The sequence below is a fragment of the Podarcis tiliguerta genome (assembly GCF_965153285.1).
Source record: "Podarcis tiliguerta genome assembly, chromosome: 18".
Lineage (NCBI taxonomy): Eukaryota > Metazoa > Chordata > Lepidosauria > Squamata > Lacertidae > Podarcis > Podarcis tiliguerta.
The window spans coordinates 7,674,991-7,698,612 of record NC_139551.1 but is presented as its reverse complement, the minus strand read 5'-3'; the positions used below and the strand labels follow the sequence as shown (position 1 = coordinate 7,698,612).

The window sequence follows — 23,622 nt, the reverse complement described above, 5'->3', positions numbered from 1 at the left end:
GCACCAACTTTTTCTTTCCCAGACACAGCGCAATTAATATTGTCATGTTGCTTTCCGAGGCTCATGCAATCTCCCGAAATATCTCCTGAGCTTTCAGAAGATGAGATGACTATAATTTTGATTATTCCAAGTGGAATAAGTTTCATCACAAAAACTTTCTGGAGTCCTGAATGGCTCAAGCGGCAGGTGCAGAGCTGGAGAAAAACATGCTTGATTCTAGCCGATCCCTTCTGATGAAACTGGTGGAATATGATGAAATGTCTAAACTCAGAGGACAAAATGATGGATTGTTTTTTTACGATCTTTCTGTACACATTAAAAAATACGCAGATCAAACATATTGTTCTGTAATGAAAGAAACACTTTACACAAAGAGAAAATAGAAAATAGAAAAGAAAGGGGGGAAAGAAGAGAAGGAATATTAAGAATTAGAAAAAATAGAAAGAAAGTTAAATGAAGAATCTTATCAAATACATACAGTTTTTTAAGAAATACAAACCACCAGCGACATTACTATAAACATATATTTCCATCAAGAAGTCCTTTTATCTTCACCTTATCAATTTCCTCTCGCTTCTCTTACTTTTCTTATTTATGTCTTATCTCTGGTTTTATTCCCAGATTTGTTAATAACTTCCTTCTACCTCTATACGGTTCCTAATTCCTCATTTCTTAAAATTTCTGTGTCTTTTCTACAAAAGACCATTCTCTTAACTCTGTGGAATTTAATCTATGCTCCACCAAGAGTAATCATGGGAAACATATTTCATCATTTAATTTTAATAAACATCCCATTCTTTTTCCTGAATGATTTCTTATAGATTCTCTTAGTTTGGCTAATTCCAGATATAAGTTTCATCACACTAACTTTCTGGATTCTTGACTGGCTCAAGCAGCAGGTGCAGAGCGGGAGAAAAACATGATGGACAGAAGTCAAGGGGTGTGTTTGGGAGTTGGAAGTTTGGTTTGAATTTTGCTCACAAGGACCAAAGAAGAGACTTGAAGCTGGATCCGACCACGGACTCTCCTTCCTTGGAGGTTTTGAAGGAGAGGTTGGACAGTCATCTTTTTTGGGGGTGGGGGTGGGGCGTGTTATTGGGTTGGTGTTTTTATTTTGATTATATATATTGTGACTTTATATTTTGATTTTGTTCTGTGAACAACCATGAGGCCTCTGGGATAGGGCAGTATATAGATTCAAGAAATGAAGAAACAAAAATCAATCAATGGAGAATGCGGAGAAATACCATTACTGTGAACGGGACACATGGTGGTGGCATTTTGTTTCCTAGAGGCTGCTAGAGTCAGAGACTGGTGGAGCCTGCGATGGGGAGGGTTTTCTCAAGCCCACCCTCCGGCCACTTTGGGTGGGTCTGGGCTGCTTGATTCCTGCCGCTCCCTTCTGGTTCTCCCCCGGAAGGGAAGTAGCGCCTTGGTGGCTTCAAAGCCACTTCAAGTGAATTTCCACCCCATCTTTGAAAGGCTTCTCCAACAGAGGGGAGCTCTCTGGGGTTGGTTGAGGGGAGAAAGGTTGCTCTGAACTTTCGACTCTCCCTTCCCCTTCGACATGTTCTGCGGAAGGAGAGCTTCTGTTGCACATGGAGCCAACTTGCTCCTCGTCTTTGAGCAGAAACTTCTCTACTTGTAAACAATTGCGTGTGCAGAAGCCAGGTGTGACGGAAAAGTTGGTTCCATAAGTATTCATTTTTTACTTTTATCTCCTGCCAGCAAATGGTGAAAGAACGGCAGCCTCTCATTGGCTGTGGTTCCAGGAGGGAGAGTTTAAAAAGAGAGGCATTGGAGGAAGACAGGGAGTTGGGCTGTTGAGGGTGGTGTGGTTGGTTGAGTTGAGCTGGTTGAGGAAGGAGGTTGGGAGTTAGGTAGGGAGATAGGATAGGAGTCAGGTTGAAATACAAAGAGTATTGAGGAGGCCGAGTTGGTTCTGGAGAAAACGTCCACTCCACTCTACAGTGAAGGACTGAGTGTAGTGTCTGAGTGTAGTGTCCTGCGGGAGTAATAGGACCAGATCTTGCCGGGAGACTGAGGCTGAGACAGAAGTAGGAGCTGAGGTCTACTTAGGTCTCAAACTAGTCTGGAGGGGAGAGACTCTTCTGAGGAAAGAAGAGACTTTCAAAACCCAGTGAAGGAAGGGTGTGTGTGGTGAACCCTTAAGACTGTTACTGAAAGTCCCTCAGGAGCTGGATTTGTTAAAGGGGTGGGTAACTGAAGGAAAAGAGGAACGTGGGTGGTGCTGTGGTCTAAACCAAAGAGCCTAGGGCTTGCCTAGGTCGGTGGTTTAATCCCCGCGACAGGGTGAGCTCCTGTTGCTCGGTCCTAGCAGTTTGAAAGAACATCAAAGTGCAAGTAGATAAATAGGTACTTCTCCAGTGGGAAGGTAAGCGGCATTTCCGTGCGCTGCTCTGGTTCGCCAGAAGCAGCTTAGTCATGCTGGCCACATGACGCAGACATGCTGGCCACATGACCTGCGGACAAACGCTGGCTCCCTCGGCCAAGCGAGATGAGCGCCGCAACCCCAGAGTCATCCGCGACTGGACTTCACTGTTAGGGGTCCCTTTACCTTCAACTGAAGGAAAGCACCGCCTTAGATAAGAACCAAACTATAAAGCTGAAACCTGTGAAAATGAATTGAACTAGCGTATTATTATTGGAGTAACCTAAGTTACTCCACTTGTATTATACTACCTTGTTTTAAAACAAATCTTTATTGTTATTTTAAAAACATCTGCTTGAGACTCCAGCTCACTGGTTATCCCCCACACCTAGGTCCCCCACAGAATACTCTGGGATAGTTAGCATCGGTTTTAAGGGTTGTTCAGTGAGGTGGGGGCATTATATGTAAGAAAGAGCAGGCACATTGAGGCGCCAAGCCCGTTGCACCAGGCTAGCATTCTAGCAGTTTTATTATTCTTTATCCATTTGTTTATTAATATTAACTTCTTTCTTACTTACTCATTTCATCTGTTTCATAAAATCCACGTACCACAGGGTTAGGCCAATAACTCCCAAAACGCTTTACGTAAAGATAAGGCAGGACAATCATAAAAAAGTTTACAAACTTACTTCAGAACATACAAAAAGTTAAAATATTAAAACAGACTCAAATTACCTCAACTTCCTAAGAATCTGGGTGGATCCTTAAAAAAAACATATTTTTTAAAACAATTCTTAAAATAAACTCTCCATAGATATTCCAAAACACCTTTCTTCTTATACAATTTGTAAAAATAAATACATAATTTCTTCTTGACTCCCCACCTCTCCTTTCTCGATGTTTATTTTTATTACTCTTTTTTATCAGATGTTTTAAAATATATATGCTTTTATTATGTAAGCCCCGATGTTGTATTTCAATAATCCTCTGCCTTTGACTTCATGTATGGATGATGGTTTGACAGATAATATATCCATGGTCTCCATTCTTCCTTAAACAATCCATCATTTTGGATGGTAATTTTAGCAGGTGATTTCACCATTTCAGCATATTCCCCAAGTTTCATAAGCCATTCCTCCTTGGGGGGAACTCTTTCCATTTCTGTGCATATAAAGTTCTAGCTGCTGTGGTTGCATACATACATAAACTAGTCAGCTTTCTCAGGACCTTTATTTATTAATTTTATATTGCACCCTTCATTGGAATTCTATAGGTTGAATTGCTATAAGACTGAGAGCTTAGTGAGCTTACCACCAATTTGAAGTGTTGAAAGTTTAAGTAGGATGCAATCTTGGCTTATTAACCTATCCTAATTGCTTCATCAGTGGCTGTTCCATCAATTATTTTTACTTGCCCATCTGATCTTGGTTTTGCTCTATAAATGGGGGCCTGAATGGGAGGAACCTGAGTTGGAGGAGGAGGCCTCTCGCTCTTCCTTCCTGACTGAGCATAAGATGACTCCTCTTAAAAGGTTTGGCAGGCAGGGAATCCAACTATCTGGCATCATCTCAATGATTCCCTCCAATGCTAAATTTGTGGCTGGCTCACTCGTAATCTGGTGATCCACTCAACATCAGTGCGCAATGTGTCATATCCTGGACAACACAATAAAATCCATTGTACTCCAATCAAGGCTTGGCTAAGGTCAGTTGCTACTCTTTGGAACAGGGAACAGAGCTTACACAATACAGAAATTAAACAGGAGACTACGTGAGATAATTTAAATGATTTTCTCAATTTATTAAGATACAAAGTTTAGGAGAACGAATTTATGTGAAGTGAACTTCTGAATGATACAGCATACCTGTAGAAAATGGAGCACAGGTATTTGAATATCTAGAAATGACATAACTAGAAAGTATTGTTGAATATCAGAATTGATATGGTTAATAGCAAAACAAAAAGACTAAAAAACCTAACTCCTATCTCCCTCTAGACTATCTTGTTGTGAGATAAATATAAGTTCCAAAAACAAAAAATTGTTAAAAGATAATAGTTTACAAACTAAGGGCAGTAGACCAGGACGCAAAGCAAGGTAGCAAAACATTTCCTCCCATCTTACTGTTCATGTGAACAGGACTACATAAAAGTTGGGCTAAGAATGAACATAATCTCTTTCAGAGGAGGAGAAGGAGCAACATGGATGAGCAGGTGTGTTTCCTTTATGCACTTCTGGACATCAGGAACATGGACTATTTTAAGAATCAGATGCCCCTTAATTTCTGGTTGTCAGGTGCTCCTTTGTGTTCAGATGAGGCCTCAGCACAATAATGTAGCATTTGGGAAGGAAGATGCAGCCCAGAAGCCCAGCGCTGGAGGCCAACATAGAGAAGATCTGCACGGCCACCATGTACTTGCCCTTGGTGCTCAGGTAGGTGGGCACAAAAGACACCCAAACACTGCAGAAGACCAGCATGCTGAAGGTGATCAGCTTGGCTTCGTTGAAGGAGCCGGGCAGCTTCCTGGCTAGGAAAGCCACCGTGAAGCAGGTGGCAGCCAAGAAGCCCAGGTAGCCGAGGGCAACGTAAAACATGGCCACAGACCCTTCGTTGCATTGCAGGATGATCTCTCCCAGCTGAGAGCGCATGTTCGGCTCTGGGAATGGGGGAGAAGAGCCCAGCCAGATGGTGCAGATGAGAACTTGCCCCCCAGAACAGGAGATGACAATGGAGTTGGCCAGACTCTTGCCCAGCCATCTCCTCACTCTGTTCCCGGGCTTTGTGGCCAGGAAGGCCAGCACCACGGTGATGGTCTTTGACAAGACAGAAGAAACAGCAACTGAGAAGATGATGCTGAAGGCCGTTTGTCGGAGAAGGCAGGTCTCTTTCCTTGGGCGCCCGATGAAGAGGAAGGAGGACAGAAAGGAAAGCAGGAGGGAGACGAGCAGGATGTAGGAGAGGTCCCGGTTGTTGGCTTTGACTATGGGAGTTTCCTTGTATTTAATGAAGATTCCCAACACAATGCCTGCTGTTAAGGACAAGAAGAGGGCAACAGAAGCTAAAACCATTCCCAAATATTCTCCATAAGTCAGGAAGGTGGTAATCTTGGGGACACATTGATCTCTGTCCTTGTTTGAATGGTGATCTTCTGGGCATTTGGTGCAATGTTCTGCATCTGAGGAAGAGAAAAAGAGTGGCTGCAACATCACTTACATCCCTAATGATCTGAACTCGATTACATTTTGAAGAAATCCTAGAGATTTCTTCCTTATGGTCATTCCTTTCAACTCTCTTCCAGGATGTAATGAAGGTGATTGTAAAGAAGTTGAGGAAGGAGCCACATTCCCCAATGTCTGCAGAAATCTCACAAAAAGTGTTTGAGACTGGATTACTGCCCTGTGTTTACTCTCTCCAGAAATACCTTCCCCCTTGGAGTCACCCACCTTCCTGGGCGGAGAAGGTCCCTTCCGCACACCGAGCACAAGCATAGCAGCAAACGGGCTTTCCTTCTAGAACCACCTTGGCATATCCAGGTCGACATCTTTCTGTACACCTGGAACGAGGCACGGCCTAACCAGAAAGACAAGAAGGTGCAAGAAAGAGGAACAGTTAGAAGTATTTGTGGGTATGTAATTCACTCATAGAGTGAATTGAAACGGATCTCTGGACTGCAGCCTTTGACCCCTCATCAGGGTCCTTTCAACCCCCCCACTGACCATTGGGGTGACCAGAATATCTTGTTCTTCATAATTCGTTCAGGACAACTGAGGTTTGTGCCACAGAACTCTGTTTCCTCTTCTCCGTTTACCTGCTTCCCTGCTTAATAAATCTTCAAAGAAAATGGCAATGGAGTCTGAAATGTGATTTCCCCAAATTTCAGGATTCGGATAATCTCTCAATCACTAATTAAGACAAATTTAAGATGACTTTTCCAAATATTGGTTTCCCTCACTCTGTTCTTGAGGCATGCAAGGTTTCCTCTTATTGCTGATGAATGACTAGTTATTTCTAGTTCATATGCCATTCCTTAACATTAACCTTCTATTACAATAGGGGTATTTTTTTTAACTTCTCATCCTTCGCCAACATCCGTGCACTTCTCAATTTCTGCACATACAATAGTTTAACATTTGCAACATCTACAAGTGAGCTTACTCCATAAATTTAAAATGTCCACAATAAATCGTAATTATCATTTCTAAAATAAATTACTTTCCATCCTTCTGCATGTATGAAAACCCAATAGTTCACTTTTACTAGGGGCTTTCCCTTTTCTTCTTATCTACGTAGTCCTTTCTGTCAAAGATTCTGGTGTCTAATCTGAGGACCTCTGTGCTCTATCCTTTCTTTGAGCACCCAAAATTCACCTCCTATCTCACCTGCTGTGAAAAGAAAGAGTGGTGTTTGCAGCTGTTATTGACGGTCAAGACACCATTGGTCAACCTGATATCCTGATATGGTCATTTTTCAGCGGTTGTTTAAGGAAAAACATAGTAATCATCTCCTAGCCTTCTCCCTTTGTGATTTACCCTACCTTATTGAATTTCTTGTTCCACTCAATGGCTTCTGGGTTAATGGTGAACTTTATGCCAGCAGACGTCTCTCTCCTTATATTCCCAATTTTCACAATGTCACGAGACTTATTGGGAGACATCGCCCAGTTCACAATATCGAAGTCCGCTGGCAGCTCCCAGTTCTCATCCAAGCACAGCCTGCCCCTGGAAGTATTCAGACACCGGATTTCTCTTAAGGATGGGTGAAGCTGGAATGGCAGGGGAAAACACCAGCATTAAGAAAACGGGAAGCCAAGATGGATATCTCAGTCCTACTCACTTCAACCTCTTAGGATTTGGGGCCTGCGTGTATCTCATGTAGACTGGAATTCCTATTCAGCCATTTCTATTACTACAGACCCTGCAAGTGCCCCAATTTTCCAGGGATGTCCCTGGATTAGAGACAGTTTTTCATTTGATCCTGGAGTTTCCCACTTTTCCTTAGAATGTGCCTATGTATATTGGAGAAACTGTTCATTGACAGCAGCAAGCAATCACTGAAATGTGTTCTGCTAAACAATGGCAACCATTACCGATGTTGTTGGAAAAACATTTTTTTCTCTTAAAAACATATTTAGGATGATAAGTGTTGACAAAAATCAGCTGATAATGCCACAAAAATGTAATCGATTTTGTCACAAGATCTGATTTTTTTCAAATCAACATAGCACAAAAACCTGACCTGATGGAGATAAACGGATGCCATTTCCTGATTCAGCAGTGCAAAAATACCCTAAAGCAGTTGTAGAAATCTAGACAACATTCAAAAAGTAAAAAATTGTTGCCCAGTGATTATTGTTATGGAATGGGACGTCTCTATTTTCATCAGACAAATGTTGGGCTGTATGCTACTATTACTAGTACTAATAGTAACTATGTTATTTTACAGGTCTATCCCCAGTCAAGTTCAGCATCTGTGTGGACTGCAGGTTGCAAAAAGGGGAAGGAAATACCTGCCACGGCTGTAGCCTTTGGGGTCCCCATTGCTCTCCTTCCTCCACCCTCAGCCTCCTCTGGGATCTAGATGAAAGCGAAGCATGCAAGGCCTGAGCCACAGCTTGAACATGGATGTAAATGCTATAACTCTCTAGAAACAGGGCTCTCTCATACTCCTCTTGGGGCAACGACTCCAGTTTCTCCTCCTCTCTGCATCTTATCCTGCCTTTCACGGACAACAGATGCTTTGAATATGAACACTGAAATGCTTGATTGAAATAATCCACAAGATTGGTCTGCCATTTATATTGGTCACCTTTGCTGCTCCTTATTCCAGTCTGAATTGCAAAGGACAGAGAACCATGGAGATGCTGGAATAAATTTGGAGGGAGGTAAATGCCAGTTCTGATTTCTAGCAAAGCTGTTGTGATCCAGACTTTTGCCCCTATTTCCTTCTCATAGAAATGATGTATTGCCATGAGTATTATGATACTCATTGTATTGGTTGTATAGGAAAGAAATACCCCAACTTGTCTCCATAGGAAAACAGGTTCCCCAGGCCTGAAAAATTGATTTAGATCATTTTCTGGTATAATTTTTGATAAAGCAATGCAGATCCCTTTGCTGAGCATCAGAGGTTGCACAGCGCTCACAAATCTTTCTCCACTGTCATTGTCTGGAGTGAAGAGGCCAATCCACGTCCATCCAAAATGCAGGAGCAATTCAACAATCCCCTGGTACTGACTTTCCTCTTTGGGAGTCATCCGGTAGACAAAAGGGAACAGGGTTGTACCTTCGAGAACCTGGGCAGTGAAGCCATAATTGATCTAGCAAGGAAGGAAAAGATCAGCAATTTATTTTACTTTCAGCATAACGGGTATTTAATCATATGAAATGCCAGATATCTATCTAAATCTGTGCTGGCTGAGGCTGATGTGAGTTTTAGTCGGAAACATCTGGAGGTGTCAAGTTGGTGAAGGCTCAGTTTTGAAAAAGGGATGTTGGATCCATAGCTCAGGATTTTCCTATTTTGAAAAATATCCCCACTTGACCCCTCCAAAGAGAAAATAGAATTTTACGCAGTTGAAATTTTCTGTGCTTCCATGCTCTCCCACTACTTACCTGTGGGATTTTGTAGATGCCTGACAAGGCTGAAATCACTCTTGAGATGAAAGTGTTGCTTCTTTCAAGAACAGCCAGCAGGTGATTCTGTTCTCCACAGTGATAATTGGGAATATTGCATCCACTGCCTGCAAGCAGCTCTAGCATGGCGTCCGAAGTCATCCTTGCATTGAAATGGTTCTCATAGATGTTGTAGCCCAGGGTGATGTTTGGTAAGAGCCTGAGATCCTGGTTGATCTCTTGAATGGTGAACAGGAAAGACAACATGTACCAGTGGATCCTAGGTGTGTTTCTGCAAGAAATGAATCGTTTAAAAAGAGTGAAACTGGTATTCATATTAATGGGGGTGGGGACATTATATATACGAGCCAAAAAGATTAGTATGTGTTGATTAATCCTATTGCATTAATATCAAACCCTTTACAGCCTAGTATAGAATAAAAATTTGGAGATCTCTGCTCCATGACCGGAGCTTTGATGCAAACAGCACACAGAGCTGTTCAACAGTGGAAGAGACTCCCTCCGAAGGTGACCATGTGTCATGGATGCTTCAGGTGAGATTCCTCCGGGTTCCTTCCATCTCTGCAATCTATGATTCTATTATATAGTGGTTCTATGAGTAAGAAATGAAGGCGCCCCTCAAAATGTGTGCTATACTGGGAAGTTGCTGCAAAGCTGCTTTTCCTGCATTGGTCTTTGGCTTCTTCCAATGGGCTAGACTATAGGTAGATAAGAGACAAATTTTATTGAAGGAGGGGAAGCACCAAATACCTCAGTCCCCTTTTTCTTAGAAATGAGGCCTGGTGGCTTGCAGCTTTGAGTGCGTGGTAAAACCTATAATTTTGCACAACAATGAGGACACCCCCTGGTCTGTATTATTTTATATAATCATTTTATTTGAAGCATATCATTCCTGCTCTTCTCCCATAAAAATCCACCCATTTTCAAGAGAGATTTTTTCATTCTGAGATGTAGGTGTCCTGTTGTGTTGTATAAAGAGAACTGTGATCGAAATAGAATAAACGTAAAATAATTAATCTTAGTTGCTTGGAAATTGCTTGAGTTTCATGCCACCCTCTGGGTTAGGAAACAGGTACCTACTGTGTCAACCATTGCAATCGTTAGAAATGAGACCAGTTGTGTGTGTGTAAAGAAAAGGAATAATTCCTTTTCACATTTTAGACTCCACTAACAAGCAAGTCTTCTGACTCATGTTATTTTATTTATCATTTCAATTAAAGCACATATTTCCTGCTCTCCAGCCACCAAACGTTAAGCTGTAGGATTTTAAAAATCCATTTTTAAAACTATAGCATTCTTTAATGACATTTTGTTGATGGTCATTTATAATATTATATCATTAAAAGGATATAATAGAAGAATGCAAGAATGCCAATGAATCTGGTCAGGGTTCAAAAGTTTGCACTGAATTTTCCCACCTGCAGGAAGCCATGAAATTCAGACAATTTCCAGAGCTCAAAGGTGGAATTCCCTGAGTTTCATGGCATCCTGCAGGTGGGGTAATTCAGTGCATCCATAGGTAGGAGAGTGTTTCAATAAGGAAGACCCAGGGAACAAGGAAATGGGAGAGGTTTGGGTGGAATCTTTTAGTGGACCCCCAGCTCCCATCAGCCCAGCCAGCAAGACCAATGGTCAGGGCAGGGTAGACCTGCAACATGAGGACAGCCTTGTCTCCCCAGCCCTGAGAAAGGCGCTCTTTCCTTGATAAATAGGAACCATTACAAGGACTGGAGGACCATGAAACCTATCCACATATGATTTTACATACCCCTCATTCCTGGCCAAGGGTGTCTGAGAAAAGATGTATGGAGTTTCCTTATGTAAGCGTTTTGGAGAGATGATCCCACTGATGAGAAAGTGTCCAGGCCGGTAGTAATTGCGAGCATCCATTTCATCCCTGACCAGATTCAAGGGGCATTTCGCCTTGTGGTTCCCGCAGACTCCAAAGGGCATCATGAGCAGCAGAAGCTGCAACAGAAGGAACAGGGATCTCATTCTGGCTCTGCCTCCTCCTCCTCTTACTGCCAAGGAGGCGGAGCAGAAGAACCCAAAGACTCTTGCAAGACCAGACTGGGTGGGCTTTCCCAATCTGGGTGGGCTTTCCCAATCTGGGTGGTTTTCAACTCTACCTTCAGAGCTTGGAAGCACAAGGCAGGCACACCCCTCTTTCGCCAGCTCTGCATCTTGACTCAGTCTGTCTCCAACACAGGAAATATTCTCGGCACCAACTTTTTCTTTCTCAGACACAGCGCAATTAATATTGTCATGTTGCTTTCCGTGGCTCATGCAATCTCCCGAAATATCTCCTGAGCTTTCAGAAGATGAGATGACTATAATTTTGATTATTCCAAGTGGAATAAGTTTCATCACAAAAACTTTCTGGAGTCTTGAATGGCTCAAGCGGCAGGTGCAGAGCTGGAGAAAAACATGTTTGATTCTAGCCGATCCCTTCTGATGAAACTGGTGGAATATGATGAAATGTATAAACTCAGAGGACAAAATGATGGATTGTTTTTTTACGATCTTTCTTTACACATTAAAAAATACGCAAATCAAACATATTGTTCTGTAATTAAATAAACACTTTATACAAAAAGAAAATAGAAAAGGGGGAAAAGAAGAGAAAGAATATCAAGAAATAGAAAAAATAGAAAGAAAGTTAAATGAAGAATCTTACCAAAGACATACAGTTCTTTAAGAAATACAAACCATCAGCGATATTACTATAAACATATGTTTCCATCAAGAAGTACTTTTATCTTCACCTTATCTATTTCCTCTCACTTCTCTTACTTTTCTTATTTATGTCTAATCTCTGGTTTTATTCCCAGATTTGTTAATAACTTCCTTCTACCTGTATACGGTTCCTTATTCCTCATTTCTTAAAATTTCTGTGTCTGTTCTTATTCTACAAAAGACCATTCTCTTACCTCTGTGGAATTTAATCTATGCTCCACCAAGAGTAATCATGGGAAACATATTTCATCATGTAGTTTTAATAAACATCCCATTCTTTTTCCTGAATGATTTCTTATTGATTCTCTTAGTTTGGCTAATTCCAGATATAAGTTTCTTCACACTAACTTTCTGGATTCTTGACTGGCTCAAGCAGCAGGTGCAGAGCGGAAGAAAAACATGATGGACAGAAGTCAAGGGGTGTGTTTGGGAGTTGGAAGTTTGGTTTGAACTTTGCCCACAAGGACCAAAGAAGAGACTTGAAGCTGGATCCGACCATGGACTCTCCTTCCTTGGAGGTTTTGAAGCAGAGGTCGGACAGTCATCTTTTTTGGGGGGTTGGGGGGGTGGAGATTGTTATTGGCTTGGTGTTTTTATTTTGATTCTATATATTGTGGCTTTAAATTTTGATTTTGTTCTGTGAACCACCCTGAGGCCTCTGGGATAGGGCAGTATATAGATTCAAGAAATGAAGAAATAAAAATCAATCAATGGAGAATGCGGAGAAATACCATCCTCATTACTGTGAACGGGACACATGGTGGTGGGATCTTGTTTCCTAGAGGCTGCTAGAGACAGAGACTGGTGGAGCCTGCGATGGGGAGGGTTTTCTCAAGCCCACCCTCTGGCCACTTTGGGTGGGTCTGGGCTGCTTGATTCCTGCCGCTCCCTTCTGGATCTCCCTCTGAAGGGAAGTAGAGCCTTGGTGGCTTCAAAGCCACTTCAAGTGAATTTCCACCCCATCTTTGAAAGGCTTCTCCAACAGAGGGGAGCTCTCTGGGGTTGGTTGAGGGGAGAAAGGTTGCTCTGAACATTCGACTCTCCCTTCCCCTTCAACATGTTCTGGGGAAGGAGAGCTTCTGTTGCACATGGAGCCAACTTGCTCCTCGTCTTCAAGCAGAAACCTCTCTACTCATAAACAAATTGTCTGTGCAGAAGCCAGGTTAGCATTCTAGCAGCTTTATTATTCTTTACGAATTTATTTATTAATATTTTTTTACTTTCTTACTTAATTATTTAATCTTTCATAAAATCCATGCACTGTTTTGGCCAGTCACTTTACGTCAAGATAAGTCAGGATGATCATAACAAAGTTTACAGTCTTACTTTAGAACATTCCAAAAGTTAAAATAATAAAACAGAATCAGATTACCTCAACTTCCTAAGAATTTGGGTGGATGCTTTCTTTATTACATTAAAAAAATAAATAAAAAATTATTAAGTCTCCTCAGATATTCCAATCTCTTGTCTTTGTATACAGTTTAAAAAAACAAACAAAAACCCCCACACAATTTCTTCTTGACTCCCCACCCCCCCTTCTCTATGTTTGTTTTTATTACTTCTTTTTATCACATGTTTTGGAAAACATGTTTTTATTATCAAAGCCCCAATGTCGTATTTCAGTCATCCGCTGCTTATATTTCAAATCCTGCCTTTGACTTCATGTATGGATGATAGTTTGACAAATAAGATATCAATGGTCTCCATTCTTCCTGAAAAGATTCATCCTCATGTCCTCTTAGTTTAGCAGGTAATTTCACCATTTCAGCATATTCCCCCAGTTTCATAAGCCAATCCTCCCTCTTTCCATTTCTGTGCATATAAAGTTCTAGCTGCTGTGGTTGCATACATAAATAACCCCCCAGTCAGCTTTCTTGGGACCGTAAGTATTAAATTTATATAGGAGCCTTCATTGGATTGCTACAGTTTAGGAAGTTTAGCCTTCATTGGATTGCTACAGTTTAGTGTTTAGTAAGCTTTCCACTAGTCCGGAGAGATGAAAGTCTAAGTAGGATGCAATCTTAGCTAATGAATCTAAATGCTTTATCAGTGGCTGTTCTGTCAATTATTTTCACTTCCCATCTGATCTTGGTTTTGCTCTATGAATGGGGATCTGAATGGGAGGAACCTGAGTTGGAGGAGGAGGCCTCTCGCTCTTCCTTCCTGACTGAGCATAAGATGACTCCTCTTAAAAGGTTTGGCAGGCAGGGAATACAACCATTTGGCTTCGTCTCATTGATTCTCTCCAATGCTAAACTTGTTGCTGGCTCACTCGTAATCTGGTGATCCACTCAACATCAGTGCACAATGTGTCATATCCTGGACAACGCAAGAAAATCCATTCTACTCCAGTCAAGGCTTGGCTAAGGTCAGTTGCTACTCTTTGGAACAGGGAGCAGAGCTTACACAATACAGAAATTAAATCAGCAGACTACGGAAGAGAACTTAAATGATTTTCTCAATTTATTAATATACAAAGTTTAGGAAAATGAAATGATGTGAAGTGAACTTCTGAATGATTCAGCATACCGGTAGAAAATGGAGCACAGGCATTTGAATATCTAGAAATGACATAACTAGAAAGTATTGTTGAATATCAGAATTGATATGGTTAATAACAAAGCAAAAAGACTAAAAAACCTAACTCCTATCTCCCTCTAGACTATCTTGTTGTGAGATAAATATAAGTTCCCAAAAGACAAAAATTTTAAAAGATAATAGTTTACAAATTACGGGCAGTAGACCAGGACTCATTGTAATCCTTGGCAAAGAAGGGTAGGAAAACATTTCCTCCCATCTTACAGTTCATGTGAACAGGACTACATAAAAGTTGGGCTAAGAATGAACATAATCTCTTTCAGAGGTGGAGAAGGAGCAACATGAATGAGCAGGTGTGTTTCATTTATGTACTTCTGGACATCAGGAACATGGAATGTTTTAAGAATCAGATGTCCCCTTAATTTCTGGTTGTCAGGTGCTCCTTTGTGTTCAGATCAGGCCTCAGCACAATAATGTAGCACTTGGGAAGGAAGATGCAGCCCAGAAGCCCAGCACTGGAGGCCAACATAGAGAAGATCTGCACGGCCACCATGTACTTGCCCTTGGTGCTCAGGTAGGTGGGCACAAAAGACACCCAAACACTGCAGAAGACCAGCATGCTGAAGGTGATCAGCTTGGCTTCGTTGAAGGAACCAGGCAGCTTCCTGGCTAGGAAAGCCACCGTGAAGCAGGTGGCAGCCAAGAAGCCCATGTAGCCGAGGGCAACATAAAACATGGACACAGACCCTTCGTTGCATTGCAGGATGATCTCTCCCAGCTGGGAGCGCATGTCCGGCTCTGGGAATGGGGGAGAAGAGCCCAGCCAGATGGTGCAGATGAGAACTTGCCCCCCAGAACAGGAGATGACAATGGAGTTGGCCAGACTCTTGCCCAGCCATCTCCTCACGCTGTTCCCGGGCTTTGTGGCCAGGAAGGCCAGCACCACCGTGATGGTCTTTGCCAAGACAGAAGAAACAGCAACTGAGAAGATGATGCTGAAGGCCGTTTGTCGGAGAAGGCAGGTCTCTTTCATTGGGCGCCCGATGAAGAGGAGGGAGGACAAAAAGGAAAGCAGGAGGGAGATGAGCAGGATGTAGGAGAGGTCCCGGTTGTTGGCTTTGACTATGGGAGTTTCCTTGTATTTAATGAAGATTCCCAACACAATGCCTGCTGTTAAGGACAAGAAGAGGGCAACGGAAGCTAAAAATATTCCTAAATATTCTTCATAAGTCAGGAAGGTGGTAATCTTGGGGACACATTGATCTCTGTCCTTGTTTGAATGGTGATCTTCTGAGCATTTGGTGCAATGTTCTGCATCTGAGGAAGAGAAAAAGAGTAGCTGCAGCATACTTATATCCCTAATGATCTATGCTCTATTACGTTTTGAAGAACTTTATTACGTTCTGAAGAATCCTAGAGATTTCTTCCTTATGATCATTCCTTTCAACTCTCTTCCACGACGTAATAACTGTGATTAATCCTAAAGAAGTTGAGGAAGGAGCCACATTCCCTAATGTCTGCAGAAATCTCACAAAAAGTGTTTGATACTGGATTACTGCCCTGTTTTTCCTCTCTCCAGAAATACCTTCCCCCTTGGAGTCACCCACCTTCCTGGGCGGAGAAGGTCCCTTCCGCACACCGAGCACAAGCATAGCAGCAAATGGGCTTTCCTTCTAGAACCGCCTTGGCATATCCAGGTCGACATCTTTCTGTACACCTGGAACGAGGCACGGCCTAAGCAGAAAGACAAGAAGGTGCAAGAAAGAGGAACAGTTAGAAGTATTTGTGGGTATGTAATTCACTCATAGAGTGAATTGAAACGGATCTCTGGACTGCAGCCTTTGACCCCTCATCAGGGTCCTTTCAACCCCCCACTGACCATTGGGGTGACCAGAATATCTTGTTCTTCATAATTCGTTCAGGACAACTGAGGTTTGTGCCACAGAACTCTCTTTCCTCTTCTCCGTTTACCTGCTTCCCTGCTTAATAAATCTTCAAAGAAAATGGCAATGGAGTCTGAAATGTGATTTCCCCAAATTTCAGGATTCAGATAATCTCTCAATCACTAATTAAGACAAATTTAATATGACTTTTCCAAATATTGGTTTCCCTCACTCTGTTCTTGAGGCATGCAAGGTTTCCTCTTATTGCTGATGAATGTCCTAGTTATTTCTAGTTCATATGCCATTCCTTAACATTAACCTTCTATTACAATAGGGTTGTTGTTGTTTTTAACTTCTCATCCTTCACCAACAGCCGTGCACTTCTCAATTTCTGCACATACAATAGTTTAACATTTGCAGCATCTACAAGTGAGCTTACTCCATAAATTTAAAATATCCACAATAAATCAGTAATTGTCATTTCTAAAATAAATTACTTTCCATCCTTCTGCATGTATGAAAACCCAATAGTTCACTTTTACTAGGGGCTTTCCCTTTTCTTCCTATCTACGTAGTCCTTTCTGTTGAAGATTCTGGTGTCTTCTCTGAGGACCTCTGGGCTCTATCCTTTCTTTGAGCACCCCAAATTCACCTCCTATCTCAGCTACTGTGAAAAGAAAGAGTGGTGGTTGCAGCTGTTATTGACGGTCAAGACACCATTGGTCAACCTGATATCCTGATATGGTCATTTTTCAGCGGTTGTTTAAGGAAAAACATAGTAATCATCTCCTAGCCTTCTCCCTTTGTGATTTACCCTACCTTATTGAATTTCTTGTTCCACTCAATGGCTTCTGGTTTAATGGTGAACTTTATGCCAGCAGACGTCTCTCTCCTTATATTCCCAATTTTCACAAGGTCACGGGACTTATTGGGAGACATCGCCCAGTTCACAATATCGAAGTCCGCTGGTAGCTCCCAGTTCTCATCCAAGCACAGCCTGCCTCTGGAAGTATTCAGACACCGGATTTCTCTCAAGAAAGGGTGAAGCTGGAATGGCAGGGGAAAACACCAGCATTAAGAAAACGGGAAGCCAAGATGGATATCTCAGTCCAACTCACTTCAACCTCTTAGGATTTGGGGCCTGCGTGTATCTCATGTAGACTGGAATTCCTATTCAGCCATTTCTATTACTACAGACCCTGCAAGTGCCCCAATTTTCCAGGGATGTCCCTGGATTAGAGACAGTTTTTCATTTGATCCTGGAATTTCCCAACTTTGCTTAGAATGTCCCTATTTTCATTGGAGAAATGTTGGCAGATGTGGAGTTATCCAACCAACAAGGCGTCCAATCCTATATTGGGAATTTTTATTATGTTTAATATTTTAGTATGAATTTCTTTATGTTGGGAGCTGCCCAGAGTGCTGAGGCAACCCAAAAAGACGTGTGAGGTATAAACAGTGCTATTTCTTGTCTGCGTTTTTTCAGTTGATTTAGAACAAATCTGATGCACTGAATCCAAAAATCACATTGGTTTTGCTCAATCAGGTCAAGTTTTTGAGCCATGGCCGCATGTCATTTTTTTACGTTTTTGTTCACATGTACGCTTGTGTGGAGCATTTTAGAAGAAGTTGGTGGGGGTAAAATGCCATGTCAAATAATTGTTTTGATTGGAAATGATTATTTTAATGACAAGAAGTATTCAGGTCCAATAGTTCTGGGTGATTTTGTCGAAAAGGGATCAGTTTGAAGTCATAAAACCTTGAAATCTTCCATAAATTGGTGCGGCAAAGCATAAAGTTATTTTGGTATTAAACTTGGTGACCAGGATAAAGCTTGGGCACCACACATGGTGTGCAAGGCATGCACCGAGACTCTACGTTGGTGGACCAATGGCAAGAGGAGTCTGAACTTTGGAATTTCCATGGTTTGGAGGGAGCCGACAAACCATGTCACTGACTGCTACTTCTGCACTGTTGATGTGACTGGGATCAACAGAAAGAACCGGAGCAGCCTCGAGTATCCTGATCTTTAATCAGCACGTCGTCCTGTAGCTCATTGTGATGAAATTCCAGTGCCTATCTTTGGAGAACTTCCTGACATTAGTGACGAAGATGCCTCCAGTGTTGAAGGACATGAAGAAGAAGAAGAAGTGGTTCTTGAAGATGATGCTCCAAATCCATTATCCCAAAAGGAGTTGAATGATCTAGTTTGTGACCTCAGCTTGTCAAAGGACTCTGCCGAACTGTTGGCATCCAGACTGAAGGAAAAAAACCTCTCTGACAGTGCTCGCATCAGCTTCTTCCGCAACAGGCATCAAGAGTACCTCCGTTTTTTCTCGGAAGAGAAGGACTTAGTGTACTGTGCAGATATTGCGCAGCTTCTGCTCAAGCTTGGAGTGCCACAGTACAAACCCAAAGATTGGAGACTGTTCATTGACAGCAGCAAGCAATCACTGAAATGTGTTCTGCTAAACAACAGCAACCAGTACCGATGTTGTTGGAAAAACTTTTTTTTCTCTTAAAAACATATTTAGGATGATATGTGTTGACAAAAATCAGCTGATAATGCCACAAAAATGTATTCGATTTTGTCACAAGATCTGATTTTTTTCAAATCAACATAGCACAAAAACCTGACCTGATGGAGATAAACGGATGCCATTGCCTGATTCAGCAGTGCAAAAATACCCTAAAGCAGTTGTAGAAATCTAGACAACATTCAAAAAGTAAAAAATTGTTGCCCAGTGAATATCGTTATGGAATGGGACGTCTCTATTTTCATCAGAGAAATGTTGGGCTGTATGCTACTATTACTAGTACTAATAGTAACTATGATATTTTGCAGGTCTATCCCCAGTCAAGATCAGCATCTGTGTGGACTGCAGGTTGCAAAAAGGGGAAGGAAATACCTGCCACGGCTGTAGCCTTTGGGGTCCCCATTGCTCTCCTTCCTCCACCATCAGCCTCCTCTGGGATCTAGATGAAAGCGAAGCATGCAAGGCCTGAGCCACAGCTTGAACATGGATGTAAATGCTATAACTCTCTAGAAACAGGGCTCTCTCATACTCCTCTTGGGGCAAAAGCTCCAGTTTCTCCTCCTCTCTGCATCTTATCCTGCCTTTCACGGACAACAGATGCTTTGAATATGAACACTGAAATGCTTGATTGAAATAATCCCCAAGATTGGTCTGCCATTTATATTTGTCACCTTTGCTGCTCCTTATTCCAGTCTGAATTGCAAAGGACAGAGAACCATGGAGATGCTGGAATAAATTTGGAGGGAGGTAAATGCCAGTTCTGATTTCTAGCAAAGCTGTTGTGATCCAGACTTTTGCCCCTATTTCCTTCTCATAAGAATTATGTATTGCCATGAGTATTATGATACTCAGTGTATTGGTTATATAGGAAACAAATACCCCAACTTGTCGCCATAGGAAAAAAGGTTCCCCAGGCCTGAAAAATTGATATATATCATTTTCTGGTATAATTTTTGATAAAGCAATGCAGATCCCTTTGCTGAGCATCAGAGGTTTCACAGCGCTCACAAATCTTTCTCCACTGTCATTGTCTGGAGTGAAGAGGCCAATCCACGTCCATCGAAAATGCAGGAGCAATTCAACAATCCCCTGGTACTGACTTTCCTCTTTGGGAGTCATCCGGTAGACAAAAGGGAACAGGGTTTTATCTTCGAGAACCTGGGCAGTGAAGCCATAACTGATCTAGCAAGGAAAGCAAAAGATCACCAATTTATTTTACTTTCAGCATAACGGGTATTTAATCATTTGAAATGCCTGATATCTAAATCTCTGCTGGCTGAGGCTGATGGGAGTTTTAGTAGGAAACATCCGGAGGTGTCAAGCTGGTGAAGGCTCAGTTTTGAAAAAGGGATGTTGGATCCATAGCTCAGGATTTTCCCATTTAAAAAAATATTCCCACTTGACCCCTCCCAAGAGAAAATAGAATTTTACACAGTTGAAATTCTCTGTGCTTCCATGCTCTCCCACTACTTACCTGTGGGATTTTGTAGATGCCTGACAAGGCTGAAATCACTCTTGAGATGAAAGTGTTGCTTCTTTCAAGAACAGCCAGCAGGTGATTCTGTTCTCCACAGTGATAATTGGGAATATTGCATCCACTGCCTGCAAGCAGCTCTAGCATGGCGTCCGAAGTCATCCTTGCATTGAAATAGTTCTCATAGATGTTGTAGCCCAGGGTGATGTTGGGTAAGAGCCTGAGATCCTGGTTGATCTCTTGAATGGTGAACAGGAAAGACAACATGTACCAGTAGATCCTAGGTGTGTCTCTGGAATAAATGAATCGTTTAAAAAGAGTGAAACTGGCATTCATATTAATGGGGGTCGGGACATTATACGAGCCAAAAAGATTAGTGTGTAATGATTAATCCTATTGCATTAATATCAAACCATTTACAGTCTAGTATAGAATAAAAATTTGGAGATCTCTGCTCCGTGACCGGAGCTTTGATGAAAACAGCACACAGAGCTGTTCAACAGTGGAACAGACTCCCTCCGAAGGTGACCATGTGTCATGGATGCATCAGGTGAGATTCTTCCGGCTTCCTTCCATCTCTGCAATCTATGATTCTATTATATAGTGGTACTATGAGTAAGAAATGAAGGCGCCCCTCAAAATGTGTGCTATACTGGGAAGTTGCTGCAAAGGCTGCTTTTCCTGCATTGGTCTTTGACTTCTTCCAATGGGCTAGACTATAGGTAGATAAGAGACAATATTATTGAAGGAGGGGAAGCACCAAATACCTCAGTCCCCTTTTACTTAGAAATGAGGCCTGGTGGCTTGCAGCTTTGAGTGTGTGGTAAAACCTATAATTTTGCACATGTTTTTCATTAGTGACTCCACCAATGAGGACACCCCCTGGTCTGTATTATTTTATATAATCATTTTATTTGAAGCATATCATTCCTGCTCTTCTCCCATAAAAAACCACCCATTTTCAAGAGAGATTTTTTCATTCTGAGATGTAGGTGTCCTGTTGTGTTGTATAAAGAGACCTGTGATCGAAATAGAATAAATGTAAAATAATTAATCTCATTTGCTTGGAAATGGCTTGAGTTTCATGCCACCCTCTGGGTTAGGAAACAGCTACCTACTGTGTCAACCATTGCAATCGTTAGAAATAAGACCAGTTGTGTGTGTGTGAAGAAAAGGAATATTTCCTTTTCACATTTTGGACTCCACTAACAAGGAAGTCTTCTGACTCATATTATTTTATTTATCATTTCAATTAAAGCACATATTTCCTGCTCTCCAGCCACAAAACGTTAACCTGTAGGATTTTAAAAATCCAATTTCCAGAGCTCAAAGGTGGAATTGCCTGAGTTTCATGGCATCCTGCAGGTGGGGAAATTCAGTGCATCCATAGGTAGGAGAGTGTTTCACTAAGGAAGACCCAGGGAACAAGGAAATGGGAGAGGTTTGGGTGGAATCTTTTAGTGGACCCCCCAGCTCCCATCAGCCCAGCCAGCAAGACCAATGGTCAGGGCAGGGTAGACCTGCAACATGAGGACAGCCTTGGCTCCCCAGCCCTGAGAAAGGCGCTCTTTCCTTGATAAATAGGAACCATTACAAGGACTGGAGGACCATGAAACCCACCCACATATGATTTTACATACCCCTCATTCCTGGCCAAGGGTGTCTGAGAAAAGACGTATGGAGTTTCCTTATGTAAGCGTTTTGGAGAGATGATCCCACTGATGAGAAAGTGTCCAGGCCGGTAGTAATTGCGAGCATCCATTAAATCCCTGACCAGATTCAAGGGGCATTTCGCCTTGTGGTTCCCGCAGACTCCAAAGGGCATCTTGAGCAGCAGAAGCTGCAACAGAAGGAACAGGGATCTCATTCTGGCTCTGCCTCCTCCTCCTCTTACTGCCAAGGAGGCAAAGCAGAAGAACCCAAAGACTCTTGCAAGACCAGACTAGGTGGGCTTTCCCAATCTGGGTGGGCTTTCCCAATCTGGGTGGTTTTCAACTCTACCTTCAGAGCTTGGAAGCACAAGGCAGGCACACCCCTCTGTCTTGTCTCAGTCTGTCTCCAACACAGGAAATATTCTCGGCACCAACTTTTTCTTTCCCAGACACAGCGCAATTAATATTGTCATGTTGCTTTCCGAGGCTCATGCAATCTCCCGAAATATCTCCTGAGCTTTCAGAAGATGAGATGACTATAATTTTGATTATTCCAAGTGGAATAAGTTTCATCACAAAAACTTTCTGGAGTCTTGAATGGCTCAAGCGACAGGTGCAGAGCTGGAGAAAAACATACTTGATTCTAGCAGATCCCTTTTGATGAAACTGGTGGAATATGATGAAATGTATAAACTCAGAGGACAAAATGATGGATTGTTTTTTTACGATCTTTATTTACTCATTAAGAAATACACAAATCAAACATATTATTCTGTAATGAAATAAACACTTTACACAAAAAGAAAATAGAAAATAGAAAAGGGGAAAAGAAGAGAAAGAATATCGAGAAATAGAAATAATAGAAAGAAAGTTACCGTATTTTTCGCCCTATAGGACGCACCGTCCCATAAGGCGCACCTAGTTTTTTGGGGGGAAATAAAGGAAAAAAATTATTTCCCCCCCAGGCGCGGGGTTGGGGAAGCCCGAGCTTCCCCCGACCCCAGCCCCCAAACAGGCAGCTCTCTGCAAGCCGTGGGAGCCCAATGCTGGCTCCCGCTGCTTGCTGAGAGGTCCGCGAAGCCTGCATTCGCCCCATAGGACGCACACACATTTCCCCTTCATTTTTGTAGTGGAAAAAGTGCGTCCTATAGGGCGAAAAATACGGTAAATGAAGAATCTTACCAAAGATATACAGTTTTTAAAGAAATACAACCCATCAGCGACATTACTATAAACATATATTTCCATCAATAAGTCCTTTTATCTTCACCTTATCAATTTCCTCTCGCTTCTCTTACTTTTCTTATTTATGTCTAATCTCTGGTTTTATTCCCAGATTTGTTAATAACTTCCTTCTACCTCTATACGGTTCCAAATTCCTCATTTCTTAAAATTTCTGTGTCTGTTCTTATTCTACAAAAGACCATTCTCTTAACTCTGTGGAATTTAATCTATGCTCCACCAAGAGTAATCATGGGAAACATATTTCATCATGTAATTTTAATAAACATCCCATTCTTTTTCCTGAATGATTTCATATTGATTCTCTTAGTTTGGCTAATTCCAGATATAAGTTTCATCACACTAACTTTCTGGATTCTTGACTGGCTCAAGCAGCAGGTGCAGAGCGGGAGAAAAACATGATGGACAGAAGTCAAGGGGTGTGTTTGGGAGTTGGAAGTTTGGCCTGAACTTTGCTCACAAGGACCAAAGAAGAGACTTGAAGCTGGATCCGACCACGGACTCTCCTTCCTTGGAGGTTTTGAAGCAGAGGTCGGA

At 42.0% G+C, this 23,622-nt stretch overlaps 2 protein-coding genes across 2 annotated transcripts; both read right to left on the bottom strand.

Moving 5' to 3' along the window:
- Nucleotides 1-4,667: 4,667 nt before the first annotated feature.
- LOC310668388 (vomeronasal type-2 receptor 26-like) lies at nt 4,668-9,269 on the bottom strand (the record flags this gene model as incomplete). The annotated part of the gene is made up of 5 exons (XM_083421631.1): nt 4,668-5,566; nt 5,835-5,961; nt 6,926-7,153; nt 7,898-8,707; nt 9,003-9,269. The coding sequence occupies 5 exons, from the start codon at nt 9,267-9,269 to the stop codon at nt 4,668-4,670; spliced, it is 2,331 nt and encodes a 776-aa protein (XP_083277757.1).
- A 5,397-nt stretch (nt 9,270-14,666) lies between these two features.
- On the bottom strand, nt 14,667-22,141 carry LOC310668625 (vomeronasal type-2 receptor 26-like). The gene is made up of 6 exons (XM_083422036.1): nt 21,832-22,141; nt 20,192-20,483; nt 19,090-19,899; nt 17,000-17,227; nt 15,905-16,031; nt 14,667-15,614 (listed from the first exon to the last, which is right to left on the bottom strand). Exons 1-6 carry the CDS (start codon nt 22,056-22,058, stop codon nt 14,716-14,718), a joined length of 2,583 nt encoding a protein of 860 aa, XP_083278162.1. The 5' UTR covers nt 22,059-22,141; the 3' UTR covers nt 14,667-14,715.
- Nucleotides 22,142-23,622: the final 1,481 nt, after the last annotated feature.